This window comes from Mytilus edulis, chromosome 11, assembly GCF_963676685.1.
Source record: "Mytilus edulis chromosome 11, xbMytEdul2.2, whole genome shotgun sequence".
In the NCBI taxonomy this organism is placed as follows: domain Eukaryota; kingdom Metazoa; phylum Mollusca; class Bivalvia; order Mytilida; family Mytilidae; genus Mytilus; species Mytilus edulis.
Window position 1 is genome coordinate 84,235,238 of NC_092354.1, and position 16,183 is coordinate 84,251,420.

Sequence of the window (16,183 nt, forward strand, 5' to 3'; positions counted from 1 at the left end):
TTTTTGCTAATCAGACAAAGAGAGACAGGTACAATCTGTTATGTGTTTTTGCTAATTAGACAAAGAGAGACAGATACAAATCTGTTATGTGTTTTTGCTAATTAGACAAAGAGAAACAGAAACAATATATTATGTGTTTTTGCTAATTAGACAAAGAGAGACAGATAAAAATCTGTTATGTGTTTTTGCTAATTAGACAAAGAGAGACAGAAACAATCTGTTATGTGTTTTTGCTAATTAGACAAAGAGAGACAGAAACAATCTGTTATGTGTTTTTACTAATAAGACAAAGAGAGACAGAAACAATCTGTTATGTGTTTTTACTAATAAGACAAAGAGAGACAGAAACAATCTGTTATGTGTTTTTGCTAATTAGACAAAAAGAGACAAAACAATCTGTTATGTGTTTTTGTTAATTAGACAAAGAGAGACAGATACAATCTGTTATGTGTTTTTGCTAATTAGACAAAGAGAGACAGATACAATCTGTTATGTGTTTTTGCTAATTTGACAAAGAGAGACAGGTACAATCTGTTATGTGTTTTTGCTAATTAGACAAAGAGAGACAGATACAATCTGTTATGTATTTTTGCTAATAAAACAAAGAGATACAGATACAATTTGTTATGTGTTTTTGCTAATTAGACAAAGAGAGACAGAAACAATCTGTTATGTGTTTTTGCTAATAAGACATAGAGCGACAGGTACAATCTGTTATGTGTTTTTACTAATTAGACAAAGAGAGACAGAAACAATCTGTTATGTGTTTTTGCTAATTAGACAAAGAGAAACAGATACAATTTGTTATGTGTTTTTGCTAATTAGACAATGAGAGACAGATAAATATCTGTTATGTGTTTTTGCTAATTAGACAAAGAGAGACAGAAACAATCTGTTATGTGTTTTTGCTAATGAGACAAAGAGAGACAGATAAAAATCTGTTATGTGTTTTTGCTAATTAAACAAAGAGATACAGATACAATTTGTTATGTGTTTTTGCTAATTAGACAAAGAGAGACAGAAACAATCTGTTATGTGTTTTTGCTAATTAAACAAAGAGATACAGATACAATCTGTTATGTGTTTTTGCTAATTAGACAATGAGAGACAGATACAATCTGTTATGTGTTTTTGCTAATTAGACAAAGAGAGACAGATACAGTCTGTTATGTGTTTTTGCTAATAAGACAAAGAGAGACAGGTAAAAATCTGTTATGTGTGTTTGCTAATAAGACAAAGAGAAACAGATACAATTTGTTATGTGTTTTTGCTAATGAGACAAAGAGAGACAGGTACAATTTGTTATGTGTTTTTGCTAATTAGACAAAGAGAGACAGAAACAATCTGTTATGTGTTTTTGCTAATTAGACAAAGAGAGACAGAAACAATCTGTTATGTGTTTTTGCTAATTAGACAAAGAGAGACAGATAAAAATCTGTTATGTGTTTTTGCTAATTAAACAAAGAGAGACAGAAACAATCTGTTATGTGTTTTTTTTAATTAGACAATGAGAGACAGATACAATTTGTTATGTGTTTTTGCTAATTAGACAAAGAGAGACAGGTACAATTTGTTTTGTGTTTTTGCTTATTAGACAAAGAGAGACAGATACAATCTGTTATGTGTTTTTGCTAATTAGACAATGAGAGACAGATACAATTTGTTATGTGTTTTTGCTAATTAGACAAAGAGAGACAGGTACAATCTGTTATGTGTTTTTGCTAATTAGACAAAGAGAGACAGGTACAATTTGTTATGTGTTTTTGCTAATTAGACAAAGAGAGACAGGTACAATCTGTTATGTGTTTTTGCTAATTAGACAAAGAGAGACAGATACAATCTGTTATGTGTTTTTGCTAATTAGACAATGAGAGACAGATACAATTTGTTATGTGTTTTTGCTAATTAGACAAAGAGAGACAGGTACAATCTGTTATGTGTTTTTGCTAATTAGACAAAGAGAGACAGATACAATCTGTTATGTGTTTTTGCTAATTAGACAAAGAGAGACAGGTACAATCTGTTATGTGTTTTTGCTAATTAGACAAAGAGAGACAGATACAATCTGTTATGTGTTTTTGCTAATTAGACAAAGAGAGACAGGTACAATCTGTTATGTGTTTTTGCTAATTAGACAAAGAGAGACAGATACAATCTGTTATGTGTTTTTGCTAATTAGACAAAGAGAGACAGATACAATCTGTTATGTGTTTTTGCTAATTAGACAAAGAGAGACAGATACAATCTGTTATGTGTTTTTGCTAATTAGACAAAGAGAGACAGGTACAATCTGTTATGTGTTTTTGCTAATTAGACAAAAAGAGACAGATACAATCTGTTATGTGTTTTTGCTAATTAGACAAAGAGAGACAGATACAATCTGTTATGTGTTTTTGCTAATTAGACAATGAGAGACAGATAAAAATCTGTTATGTGTTTTTGCTAATTAGACAAAGAGAGACAGATAAAAATCTGTTATGTGTTTTTGCTAATTAAACAAAGAGATACAGATACAATTTGTTATGTGTTTTTGCTAATTAGACAAAGAGAGACAGAAACAATCTGTTATGTGTTTTTGCTAATTAAACAAAGAGATACAGATACAATCTGTTATGTGTTTTTGCTAATTAGACAAAGAGAGACAGAAACAATCTGTTATGTGTTTTTGCTAATTAGACAATGAGAGACAGATACAATCTGTTATGTGTTTTTACTAATAAGACAAAGAGAGACAGATACAATCTGTTATGTATTTTTGCTAATTAGACAAAGAGAGACAGATACAGTCTGTTATGTGTTTTTGCTAATAAGACAAAGAGAGACAGGTAAAAATCTGTTATGTGTGTTTGCTAATAAGACAAAGAGAAACAGATACAATTTGTTATGTGTTTTTGCTAATGAGACAAAGAGAGACAGGTACAATTTGTTATGTGTTTTTGCTAATTAGACAAAGAGAGACAGAAACAATCTGTTATGTGTTTTTGCTAATTAGACAAAGAGAGACAGAAACAATCTGTTATGTGTTTTTGCTAATTAGACAAAGAGAGACAGATAAAAATCTGTTATGTGTTTTTGCTAATTAAACAAAGAGAGACAGAAACAATCTGTTATGTGTTTTTGCTAATTAGACAATGAGAGACAGATACAATTTGTTATGTGTTTTTGCTAATTAGACAAAGAGAGACAGGTACAATCTGTTATGTGTTTTTGCTAATTAGACAAAGAGAGACAGGTACAATTTGTTATGTGTTTTTGCTAATTAGACAAAGAGAGACAGGTACAATCTGTTATGTGTTTTTGCTAATTAGACAAAGAGAGACAGATACAATCTGTTATGTGTTTTTGCTAATAAGACAAAGAGAGACAGGTAAAAATCTGTTATGTGTGTTTGCTAATAAGACAAAGAGAAACAGATACAATCTGTTATGTGTTTTTGCTAATTAGACAAAGAGAGACAGGTACAATTTGTTATGTGTTTTTGCTAATTAGACAAAGAGAGACAGGTACAATCTGTTATGTGTTTTTGCTAATTAGACAAAGAGAGACAGATACAATCTGTTATGTGTTTTTGCTAATTAGACAATGAGAGACAGATACAATTTGTTATGTGTTTTTGCTAATTAGACAAAGAGAGACAGATACAATCTGTTATGTGTTTTTGCTAATTAGACAAAGAGAGACAGATACAATCTGTTATGTGTTTTTGCTAATTAGACAAAGAGAGACAGATACAATCTGTTATGTGTTTTTGCTAATTAGACAAAGAGAGACAGGTACAATCTGTTATGTGTTTTTGCTAATTAGACAAAGAGAGACAGGTACAATCTGTTATGTGTTTTTGCTAATTAGACAAAGAGAGACAGATACAATCTGTTATGTGTTTTTGCTAATTAGACAATGAGAGACAGATACAATTTGTTATGTGTTTTTGCTAATTAGACAAAGAGAGACAGGTACAATCTGTTATGTGTTTTTGCTAATTAGACAAAGAGAGACAGGTACAATTTGTTATGTGTTTTTGCTAATTAGACAAAGAGAGACAGGTACAATCTGTTATGTGTTTTTGCTAATTAGACAAAGAGAGACAGATACAATCTGTTATGTGTTTTTGCTAATTAGACAATGAGAGACAGGTACAATTTGTTATGTGTTTTTGCTAATTAGACAAAGAGAGACAGGTACAATCTGTTATGTGTTTTTGCTAATTAGACAAAGAGAGACAGATACAATCTGTTATGTGTTTTTGCTAATTAGACAAAGAGAGACAGATACAATCTGTTATGTGTTTTTGCTAATTAGACAAAGAGAGACAGGTACAATCTGTTATGTGTTTTTGCTAATTAGACAAAGAGAGACAGGTACAATCTGTTATGTGTTTTTGCTAATTAGACAAAGAGAGACAGATACAATCTGTTATGTGTTTTTGCTAATTAGACAAAGAGAGACAGATACAATCTGTTATGTGTTTTTGCTAATTAGACAAAGAGAGACAGATACAATCTGTTATGTGTTTTTGCTAATTAGACAAAGAGAGACAGATACAATCTGTTATGTGTTTTTGCTAATTAGACGAAGAGAGACAGGTACAATCTGTTATGTGTTTTTGCTAATAAGACAAAGAGAGACAGGTACAATCTGTTATGTGTTTTTGCTAATTAGACAAAGAGAGACAGGTACAATCTGTTATGTGTTTTTGCTAATTAGACAAAGAGAGACAGGTACAATCTGTTATGTGTTTTTGCTAATAAGACAAAGAGAGACAGGTACAATCTGTTATGTGATTTTGCTAATTAGACAAAGAGAGACAGGTACAATCTGTTATGTGTTTTTGCTAATAAGACAAAGAGAGAGGTACAATCTGTTATGTGTTTTTGCTATACATGTACTGATTTTGTGTCATGGATGGATTTTCCATATACTTTGATTTTCTATAATATAAACAAATACCATTACGATGGAAAGATAAAACAACATCTTACCAAACACTAAGGAAAAACTATGAGGTGGACAACAACATCACTTTAGCAGAGACATTTTTGACGTCATACACTTATCTTTTGTGGCGTCCGATTTTTTTCTTTTTACTACACTATCCTGATAAAAAACCCAGTTTTGTTTAATAATAGAAAATGTTCCGTGAAATATATGACAAAGAAAAATTAAAGGAAAAATTCTAAACCGAAAGTTGGTGTCTAAAGATATGAAATCATACATAAATCAACAACCGGGTATAACAGTAACAGGGTAGTTTTGTCTGTACACTAGCTTTGATTATTTGTAATATCTTCAATTTTTCACTTAGTCTTACAACATTTGTATAAACTTCAAGATTATAATTATTTTTTTAAAACCGGTTTTTTTTCTAAAGTGAATATTGATTGGTTAAATATTTCTCAGTGATGTCCTGCCATGGCTTTGTTTGAATTTGTTTGTTAGCTTTTTGGTCATGAATGTTTGTCTCTAATATTCAATTAACTATGCATTTGTATTCAGATATCGCAGATCAAATGTATTCGTTCATTGTGTAATCATACGTTTTTTGATTGAGTTAAGTCTGCCAATTGATATTTTATCGTGTGTTTTTCTATGTTGTGATGTTATGCTATTGTTTCAGAAAAAGGGAGAAGGTTTGGATCCATTAAAACGTTTAATCCCGCTGCAAATGTTTGCACCTGTCCTAAGTCAGGAATCTGATGTACAGTAGTTGTCGTTTGTTTATGTTATATATACGTGTTTCTCGTTTCTCGTTTTGTTTATATAGATTAGACCGTTGGTTTTCCCGTTTGAATGGTTTTACACCAGTAATTTTGGGGCCCTTTATAGCTTGTTGTTCGGTGTGAGCTAAGGCTCCGTGTTGAAGGCCGTACTTTAACCTATAATGGTTTACTTTTTAAATTGTTATTTGGATGGAGAGTTGTCTCATTGGCACTCACACCACATCTTCCTATATCTAGTTTGTCAACTTCTCATGTCTATAAGCCAACATTACATCATCTGTATACAGAGTTCATCATGTTCATATCCTGTTTGAAAGATATTTCAGGGATTGTTCTTTCTTTTCCGGAATAGAGGAGTTTTGTTCACAAGGAGGCTTTTAATCCAAGAGTTCAAAATGGTGAAGTTGGAAACGTCTCTCTATCCTTTTTTTTTAAATTCATATACAGAACAAACAAGCAGGTCATTGAGTGTAATGATTGTTGTATGCTTATGATTAAAAACACTCACGAATGTTGCTTTGGTAAACCAGGTTTTGGAACAGGTCTTTTATTGCAAGAGTTTTTGATGTTGAGAGACCTTTGCAATCCAAAACTACCGAATTCATTATCTAATTCATATGGGACGACGACATTGGTACGTATTTATGTACCAAGTTCAGCTTAACGAACCTGTTTGTTGATTTAAAGCAACACGTACCGTAGTTACATAGTCATCCGTATAACTTGAATTTGCAGTTTAAACAAGTTATCTTTATTGTAGGTACATCATGTTGTGACAACACCACCTGTTCAGCTGAGGAGTGAAAACCAAATTCTTGATATGACTATAACATCTCAACACTATGGTTACTGGACATGTTCTGCTAGAAATCAAAATGGTGTAGTTACCGCAACAGCTGTAATAAAACCGCCTGTACCAAATAAATAATGCAGCGATCTTACATCGTAGGTTTAACTATATATTTTTACAAAACCTCCGCCTTTACTGGAAAACCTCCGCCTTTACGGGAGAACCTCCGCCTTTACGGGAGAACCTCCGCTTTTACTGGAGAACCTCCGCCTTTACGGTTGAACCTCCGACTTTACGGGAGGTTTAGTCAGATCTGAAACAATATTTTTTCCATAGAAAACGCCACTTTTGAGAAAATAACCCAATTCGAATACCGTAATCAATCCGTGTGTTCTACACTTTCGCGCATACTAAGTCTACGTAAAACTCCCTTGTAAGGTTTATGGATAGCTCAGAAATGTCCAGCAGAAAATATTACTAGCATTTTCAGGACGATAATATGTACATTAGGATAGCATATAAGTTGTGACATCTACACATAAGTCTACCTTACTCACAATACAAACACTCGGTAAGAAGTGTTAAAACCTGGAAGGGCAAATGAAGGTCATTTAAAAAAATTGTGAATTTGTCTTAAGAATATCGTATCATGCAACATTAGATATTTGTTTTTCCATTTTAAACATCCATCATACCATTGAACTACATATATCGATATAAGAAAAAAAAGTTTGGTTTCCTTCTTTAGTATAAATGTAAAATAACAAAAAATCCGAACTCCGAGGAACAACTCTAATCGAAAAGCCAATAAGTCATATTAAACTCTATTATATTGATAACGTTGAGTGAAGCAAACAGACATGAAAGGTAAAAATGTTGAAATTAGGGACACAAAAGTCAACATTGTGTTATGATCTTAATCAATATAGAACAAACAAATATGTCAGCAAAGAGAAACAAAAAGGCACAAACAAAAAGCATATAAACAACCATAAGTACAAATTATTAGACTACAATCGTAAGGATACCAAGAAGTTTACTGAGAACTTAATTATGTTTTGCACCTATGTTGAAATCAACACTTCTTTACGCATGTATTTAGTTTTTATAATATGTCTTAAATCAATTTAACTGCAAAATGATTCAATATCAATACCATATCACGCTGTTTTTCTCTTTTTCAGAAGAAAACAAAAAGAAATATCAGTTTAATATGTATGGACATTAAAGTAATAAAGTCATAAAGAAATATGATACGTGTTTGTTTTCATAAGGATACCTCACGCCATGCAAAACGTACGTCATCAAGGTTTCCCCGAGTCGTGACTGACTGAAGTATTTGTTAAACGAACTAATTGAAGGCTGTACGGTGACCTATAGGTGTTAATATCTGTGTCATTTTGGTCTTTTATGGATAGTTGTCTCATTGGCAATCATACCACATCTTCTTTTTTTATATAATTGATAAAAAAAGTAATGGACATTATCTAAAAACAGTATAACAAGCTACCTACCAGGCTATTGATACCTTCGGATGTTATCATTCTACAATCAGAATATACAATGTCGGTTATGCATACAAAACATAGAACGTGCTCATGTCCACAATTAAGGCTCTTCAGTAATCACGAAGCCAACATATAATTACATAATTTTGAAGCTGATATAAATATTGCTTTCTGTAATTTGAAGTAAAATAAAGTAATGTTGTGAAATATAATATATTTAGAAAGGAAATAGGGAATGTGTCAAGAGACGACAACCCGACCAAGAACAACAAAAAATCAAAACAAAACATGTCCAAGTTGTTATATTACTAACTTCTAAGCTGGTGATACCTTTTGATAAAAAATAAAAACACAAAAATACTGAACTCCGAGGAAAATTCAAAAAGGAAAGTCCAAAATCAAATGGCAAAATCAAAAGTCCAAACACATCAAACGAATAGATAACAACTGTGATATTCCTGACTTGGTACATGCATTTTCTTATGTATGGACGCTATCAGTTTGCAAACATAATATCAAGTGTTAGTTATACAATAGAGCAGTTGCTATCAAATGAATCGTTTCTATGTATGTTGGCGTTTGTTTTTTGTTACACTTCAGAGTTGCTGCTCTTCCGTTGTTTTCTTGTATATTTGTTGTGTTTTCCTCGGTTTTAGTTTGTAACCCGGATTTTACTTCTCTCAATCAAATTATGACTTTTGAACAGCTATATATGGGATTACATTTCAGGAATGTTTGTTTTTAATCCTCTTCAACTGCGTACTTTATTTATTCTGTAACTGATTTTATTCAGGTTTTATTATTGCAAATCAGACATAACATATAAACATGCACTAGATGAACCTAAGTAAATATGCTGCAAGTGCTAATCACAGGTCAAATTACGGCCTTCAAAAATATACAAAACGAACATCGTTTAGTGATCTACAAACGATTCCGGTCTGATACATTTTAAAATAAGTATGAATGGGAAACAAATGACCTAATTAATACTCAACAGAAAACAACTATGATTGACAACGAGCTACGGCTACATTTTGATAAAAGGTTAATTGCCATCATTAAAACAAAAAATAAAAAATTCCCAAAATCTAAAACATCATGCTCTTCTCCGACATTTACCAACTCGGGTTATTTACTCTATTTTACATAACAGCGATGTTATTGGTCCTTCCAATACCTTGAATTCATTTCTGCTAAAAGAGAGACGAAAGAGCAGCAACCCTCTATCAACATGATCAAGGAAATCATGATAGGAAAAACAAGCCTTAGAATATCGTATCAACTGGGAGAGGTTTGCTACATATGGAGGCGCTGTCGGAATTTTGCTACAAAGAAATTGAAAGATGGAAAATCATGTTACAACATAAAACCATTCTAAATCTATAAACTTTATTTAATCAAAATCATCTTTTTAAGAATGTATAATCCTACACATACGCATAATAATATAAAAAATAAGCTCATAATTCAAAGATGTGAGACTTATATTCAATGACATGTGAGGTATAAAACCAGGTTCATTCCACCAGTATCTACGAAAGAAAATGCCTGTTCCATATCAGGAATATGACAGTTTATATTCATTCGTTTGAGGTGTTTGAGTTTGATTTTGTCATTTGATTAGAGACATTGCTATTAGAATTTTCATCGGAATACAGTGAAACTTAGGCCAATAATCAATAAGATATTGCACATCAAAGAACTTAACCGATGGATTTTCAAACTATCTTCAGATTATATATCCTAATAACGATTGCGTTTTTCTTAAGGTTTATTGAAAATTTGTGAAGGTTTACAAAAGTTACTTGTATTGATACTTAAATCGGACGGTGATTACATGTTTACTACAAAAAAAATCTATTATTAGCCAAACACCGAGTTAACAAGATTTTTAAATTTACAATGACAATATATTGATGAGAATTTCATAGTACATATATATTTATACCAAATGTATCTACTACACATCAAAACAAAAACACTTATTTACAATTGATTACATATCTAATGACAGGCATTTGAACAAAAAATAACATAGAGTTTATTTTTAAACAATGTCGAATACATTTCTAATGACAAACATATAAAAATAGAGCCTCCAAAACAATGAAGAAGATATTTACAAAAAGCAAAACACGTATTTTCAATAATTATTGATGAAATACTAGTATGCACTTACAAAAATGTTTGACGAAAATATGAACAAGAGCTTCTAATACAATGTTGAATAGATGAACTATATGTCCTTATACTATACACATGGAAAAAAGTATTGCAACACCAAAATGAAATTAAAATTAAAAAACCACTTTTCATATTTTTGGGATATAATTTGGTAAAATAGAACTAGTTAAACATTATTTAAGTATCACCTGAGTTTAATCAATAAATATCGACTCGATAATTTTTTTATCTGCACATGCAGCTACTGTACCCGTTAACAGCAAAACAGTTGTTTTTATCCTCATTGTTTTCAACCCTTTAAATAACCAAATTTTTAAAGTTATGTAATTGACACCATATAATGGGTCCTTGACAACTCTTAACTGCAGCAAGATGGCAGATTATCAGCATAAGGGAAGCAGGGATGTCTCTGTAAAAACTGCACGTATCGTTGGTCATCACCATTTCACTATAAGTCGTTTTGAGAATAAATCAGGCAATAAACGCTGTTAAAGACATTCCAAGATAATGAAGACCCCCTATACCATTTGCTAAGGAAAATCAAGAATAATGAAGGTTGGTCAGAAGGAAACCCATTGCATACAAAACAATCCTAAAAAGAGAGTGGTGGCCATACAGGAGCCTTTTAACAAGAACTGTTCGAGATCGACTCATCGCTACTGGTTATCGTGCGATAAGACCATTTCGGAGACCTTTGCTAACGAACAGACACACAGTTTTCCGTATCCAATGTAGTGCAGAGCTCGCCAAAGTTGGAAATTAGCATCGTGGAGGAAGATCCAATGTTCAAATGGAATTCGGTTCATCTTCCTTGGCACGATCGTAGCCCGGATTTCAACCATATCGAGCATATTTGGGAAACTATTGGGCGGAAAGTGTGCGAAAGGACACCCAAATTCAAACACATCATGAAATAAACAATGTCCTTCATCAGAAATGGTTGCTGCTAACTTAGCAACAAATTAGTCGATTTATGGCAGGAAACAGAAGACGTTTAGATGCGGTTATCCGTTTGAATGGAGGCTGCGCACAAAGTACTAATTCTTTGGCGTATAACGATCAACCATGATATGAACAGTCATCTAAGGATTAATTTTGGAATGTCTGACATTGTAAAGTTCGACTACAGTTAAAGTTGTAAAATGCATTTTTTTGTACAAAAAACACTCCATTTTGATATTAAAATTGTGGTTATATAAATCATTTTTTTTCAAACATTTTTTGTTCGTTTCAATGCCAATGTTATCATAAACTATGTTTCAATAATATTATACACATATTTTATTATATTTAATCCAAAAAAAGAGGCTGATTTTTCAAGTTTTAAAAAATCAAGGTGTTGCAATACTTTTTTCCATGTGTATAGTTCACAAGTAAACGAAAACACTTATTTAAAATTAAAACAATATTAAATGACAGGCATAAAACATATCATAAGCAGGAGTCTCTTATACAAATTAGAATAAATATACAAAATGTCATCGTGTTATAAAAAAACGAAAACACGTATATACAATTGATTAGATATTAAATGGCAGGCGTTTAAGTAAAAGGTGGGAAGATACTTCTCTGTATTTCGCAGCCGCCGTGTTAATCATGTTAGTACAAACCCAATTATAAGCCTAGTTCGGTATTCCACAAACGGGAAAATGAAATGACGGAATTCTATTTCTGATATTAGGTTCATTTATGCCGTCATCAGCTAGTTTAATAGATAACCATAACGTTGAACTAACTCGTGAGGGCATCCTAGAAACTTACGAAGTAATGATTTCAACTTCGCTACTTTAAACTCTCGATTTAATAGCGTCCTTGTGATCAGCAACCCTCTATCAGGAAATACAAGAAGTGGAATATTGCATTAAATGAGAGATATATACTCCGTATGCAGACGCCCTTAGCATGTTGCTACATCGAATTTGTGAAGCAGAAAGCATCCTTTTGTCCTTATGTTTAGTTGTTAACCTGCCCTCATAGTTAATGTTGATGTAAGTAAACATAAGGGTAAAACTTAACTGTATGTGTTGTATCCTGTATCTCATGTTCGATGAGATAGATGTGTCCAACATAGTCACAAAATTAAGAATAATTTAGTGAGAGAACATCATCTATATAGGTAGTTAAAGGGAAGCCAAAAAGTTATTCAAACGTGACAAAAAATATCAAGCAAAATCAAGCATCTTGATAATATTAGTTCAAAAAAAATTGTTTGAAACACAATGATTTTTTTTAACAAAATACGCTTTATCCCTCCCTAAGACAAGATACTTGTATCTACGTTGATCGCTATAACTTTAGCAACAGAACATAAATCTCTCAATTTATCTTAATTTTGGAATTGGTTATACTTGTGTAAAGTATAGATAAGTCAAATGTTTTAAGACAAATTCAAACTGAAAGGATTGTTAGTAAAGGTTTTTCCAAGTACCACATAAATTGAACATCATCAATAAGTATTGTTGATAATGTCAAGGTCTGATGAATCCTGCCAGACTAACACATGTGTTTTTCAATTGTACAATTTATCAAATTAAATTATATTAGTTTCTAGTATCTAAATATACATCAAATCAAGGAAACTTGTGCAGACTGAGTAACAATTCTAATCATGCCAAAACAATCAAGCTGTTCAACTAATATAGTTGACCTCATGTTCATTATATATAATATGAAAATTTAGCCTTCATCAATAGTCGAAGTGAGTTTGAAAATTTCTGACGGAAATATAGAGCTTGAAAGAATTCATATAACAAGGAATAGTTTTCCTGAAACACATAAAAAGGAAAAATTCTTGTGACAAAAACCTCTATAGTATTTTAAGTAGTCGCTAAAAATTATGCCACGGCCAATAAACAAATGACTTACAGAAGCTTCATTACATAACGTTTCGGCTATGTTTGTGTTCATGATACACATGTTGGTTCGAGGAATATTACAAACATGTTAATTATCAAATGATATATAGTAAACAGACGATATCTGTAGGAGATTTGAAATGTGTGTTATAATAACATTAATTAATTAGATAAGCCAGCATATTTCTCACGAAAATATAACCAACTCGCTTGTAGTTCATTTGAAGCGACTCTGATAGGTTGATATATCTCTACTTGCAACAGTTGTGTTTTCTATTCTATCTGCCAGTTCTGCATATTCTGAGTCTTCTCGTAATGCATTGATGAATTCAAAAAATCCATTTTCACTTCTATGCAAAAGTTTGTCGATTAATTTCCTGTTCCTTTATATTTGTGCTGGACAGGCATTTATCATTTGACTATCAGCTATAGTCAACACATCACGTGATATCAGATGATCGACTATCTTCTCATGCTGTATGTTGTCAACTATATTCGAATAATTCTTCTGTAGACGAACTTTATACACTGGAATATTCCAATCTGACTATCCTACAATTTTGATCATATAAATCTATAATAGAAATTGACAACCTGTTGATCGTGCCTGTTCACGAAAAAATCCATGATGCAAAAAGTATAAGTCAACTGAGTTGGTAATTGATAATAGAGATAGTCTTACAAAATAAAAAAGTTGGTGTTTATAAAAAGTCGATAAAAAGCAAAATCTTAGAATTCTTGTCATTGATTTAACATGTCAATGAATGGGCCAGATACCATAAACTAGGAAATACTTTGGCGATCTTGTCATTGATTAAACATGTAAATGAATGGGCCAGATACCATAAACTAGGAAATACCTTGGCGACTTTATTTGAAACATGTAAATGAATGGGTTAGATACCATAAACTAGGAAATACTTTGGCGATCTTTTCATTAATTAAACATGTAAATGAATGGGCCAGATACCATAAACTAGGAAATACCTTGGCGACTTTATTTGAAACATGTAAATGAATGGGCCAGATACCAGAAACTAGGAAATACCTTGGCGACTTTATTTGAAACATGTAAATGAATGGGTCAGGTACCATAAACTAGGAAATACTTTGGCGATCTTTTCATTAATTAAACATGTTAATGAATGGGCCAGATACCAGAAACTAGGAAATACCTTGGCGACTTTATTTGAAACATGTAAATGAATGGGTCAGGTACCATAAACTAGGAAATACTTTGGCGATCTTTTCACTAAATAAACATGTTAATGAATGGGCCAGATACCAGAAACTAGGAAATACCTTGGCGACTTTATTTGAAACATGTTAATGAATGGGTCAGGTACCATAAACTAGGAAATACTTTGGCGGCTTAATTTGAAACATGACAAACACAACCACTATCTTTGTTTTGGTACCGTTGAGGAAGTGAGGATAACAATACATATGTTATCTATTAATTCAGTAACAAAGTGCTTTGTTATCTACTAAACAATCATTCATTTATTTTGTCTGATACCAATCGTTACAAGTTGGCAGTTATTTAGACTATGTAGAACATGTTATCGCAATAGTGCAAATTAACAATATTTATCCTAAAGTTATGCAAAACATATGCAAAGCCTTTCATGGGTAAAATGAAGCTCTGCCGTAATATTAAGGAATAGTCTTTGCTAAGCAAGAAGCATTGATCGACAAAGGATCAACTAAATGTTTGCGTACTATATCTAAAAGAGGGACGAAAGATACCAAAGGGACAGTCAAACTCATAAATCTAAAACAAACTGACAACGCCATGGCTAAAAATGAAAAAGACAAACAGAAAAACAATAGTACACATGACACAACATAGAAAACTAAAGAATAAACAACACGAACCCCACCAAAAACTAGGGGTGATCTCAGGTGCTCCGGAAGGGTAAGCAGATCCTGCTCCACATGCGGCACCCGTCGTGTTGCTTATGTGATTACAAATCCGGTAAATAGTCTAATTCGGTAGGTCAAATTCATGAAAGGGAAGGGGATTGTAGTTACGACGTGAGGAACATATCCGATATCATTTGTGAAATGGTTATTCCATAACGGTCAACCAACTCGTGATGGCGTCCGTAAAATTTACGAAGGGATGATTTCAACTTCACCATTCTAAGTTAGAACACATAATTACTTTGATATTTTAATATTATAATGTTAAACTAATGCAACATCGTTTGGAACGTCCATTTTGATTTTCATGGCATTGATGTGAAAACGTACGATCAAGCGAAAACGACGTATGGCAGATTTTGAATGATTTGACGATGTTTTCTGTCAGTCTCATTAGAATGAAGATAATAATATTGTATTTTAAGCGCTGGCGGCACCAATTGGTGATTTGAAAGTCACAAATACCCTTGTACTAGCTCCGTTAATGCGTCTCTAGTAAGTAATTAATTTGCGACCATAAAATCACCAATTGATGGTGTCAGAGCTTGAAATACAATACAGTTATCTACTAAATCTTCTGTCATATCATAACCCTTATTCATTAAAGTGTTGTTAGTCAAGTGTAACACTACAACAATATCATGTTAGTAGCTTCACTGTAGACGTGTTTAGATTAAATTAAAGATGGGGTATCACGTTGAACTGTTTTATGGCTGTACGAAGACAAGTTATTTTATCTTGACCTATTAGTTCTTGCTTAAGATATGATTTTATTTTCTAATATTTAGTTTAAGTGTTTATTTGCTATGTTATACTTTTCAGTATGCTTTGTGGTTCTTTTTATCCGTTTAATGTATTTTAAAACTAATGTGTATACCATATACACTTTTGAATTTAATGTTTTGGCAAGCTGATACCTTTATTTTCGACATTTCCTAATTCTGAATCGGAACCCTCCTTTTGATAATATTTCAATTTGATCGCTAGATCTGTGTTTTCATATGTTCGAAGTGCATCTACACACACTGTATATGTTAACTCTCCACTTTTCTGTACCAAATTAAGCAAGGCTTTATTTTGATCATCTTGCCCAGCATGCTGTCCAATGCGACGTCTATCATCAGATGACATTACCAAACGTGACATCATATAATATAAAATCTGGCTGATTTGAATGTCCTCTATGATTCTTTCTAAAAC

The 16,183-nt window shown here is 32.2% G+C and overlaps 1 protein-coding gene across 1 annotated transcript in view; it reads left to right on the top strand.

Moving 5' to 3' along the window:
* LOC139496471 (uncharacterized) overlaps window positions 1-7,758 on the top strand; it is a gene marked incomplete at its 5' end in the record, with an annotated part of 29,801 nt that extends 22,043 nt beyond the window's left edge. Inside the window, 2 exon segments of the mRNA XM_071285089.1 lie at window positions 6,478-6,662; window positions 7,692-7,758. Coding sequence (XP_071141190.1) covers window positions 6,478-6,645 — 168 coding nt within the window.
* Between the last annotated feature and the right edge of the window lie 8,425 nt (window positions 7,759-16,183).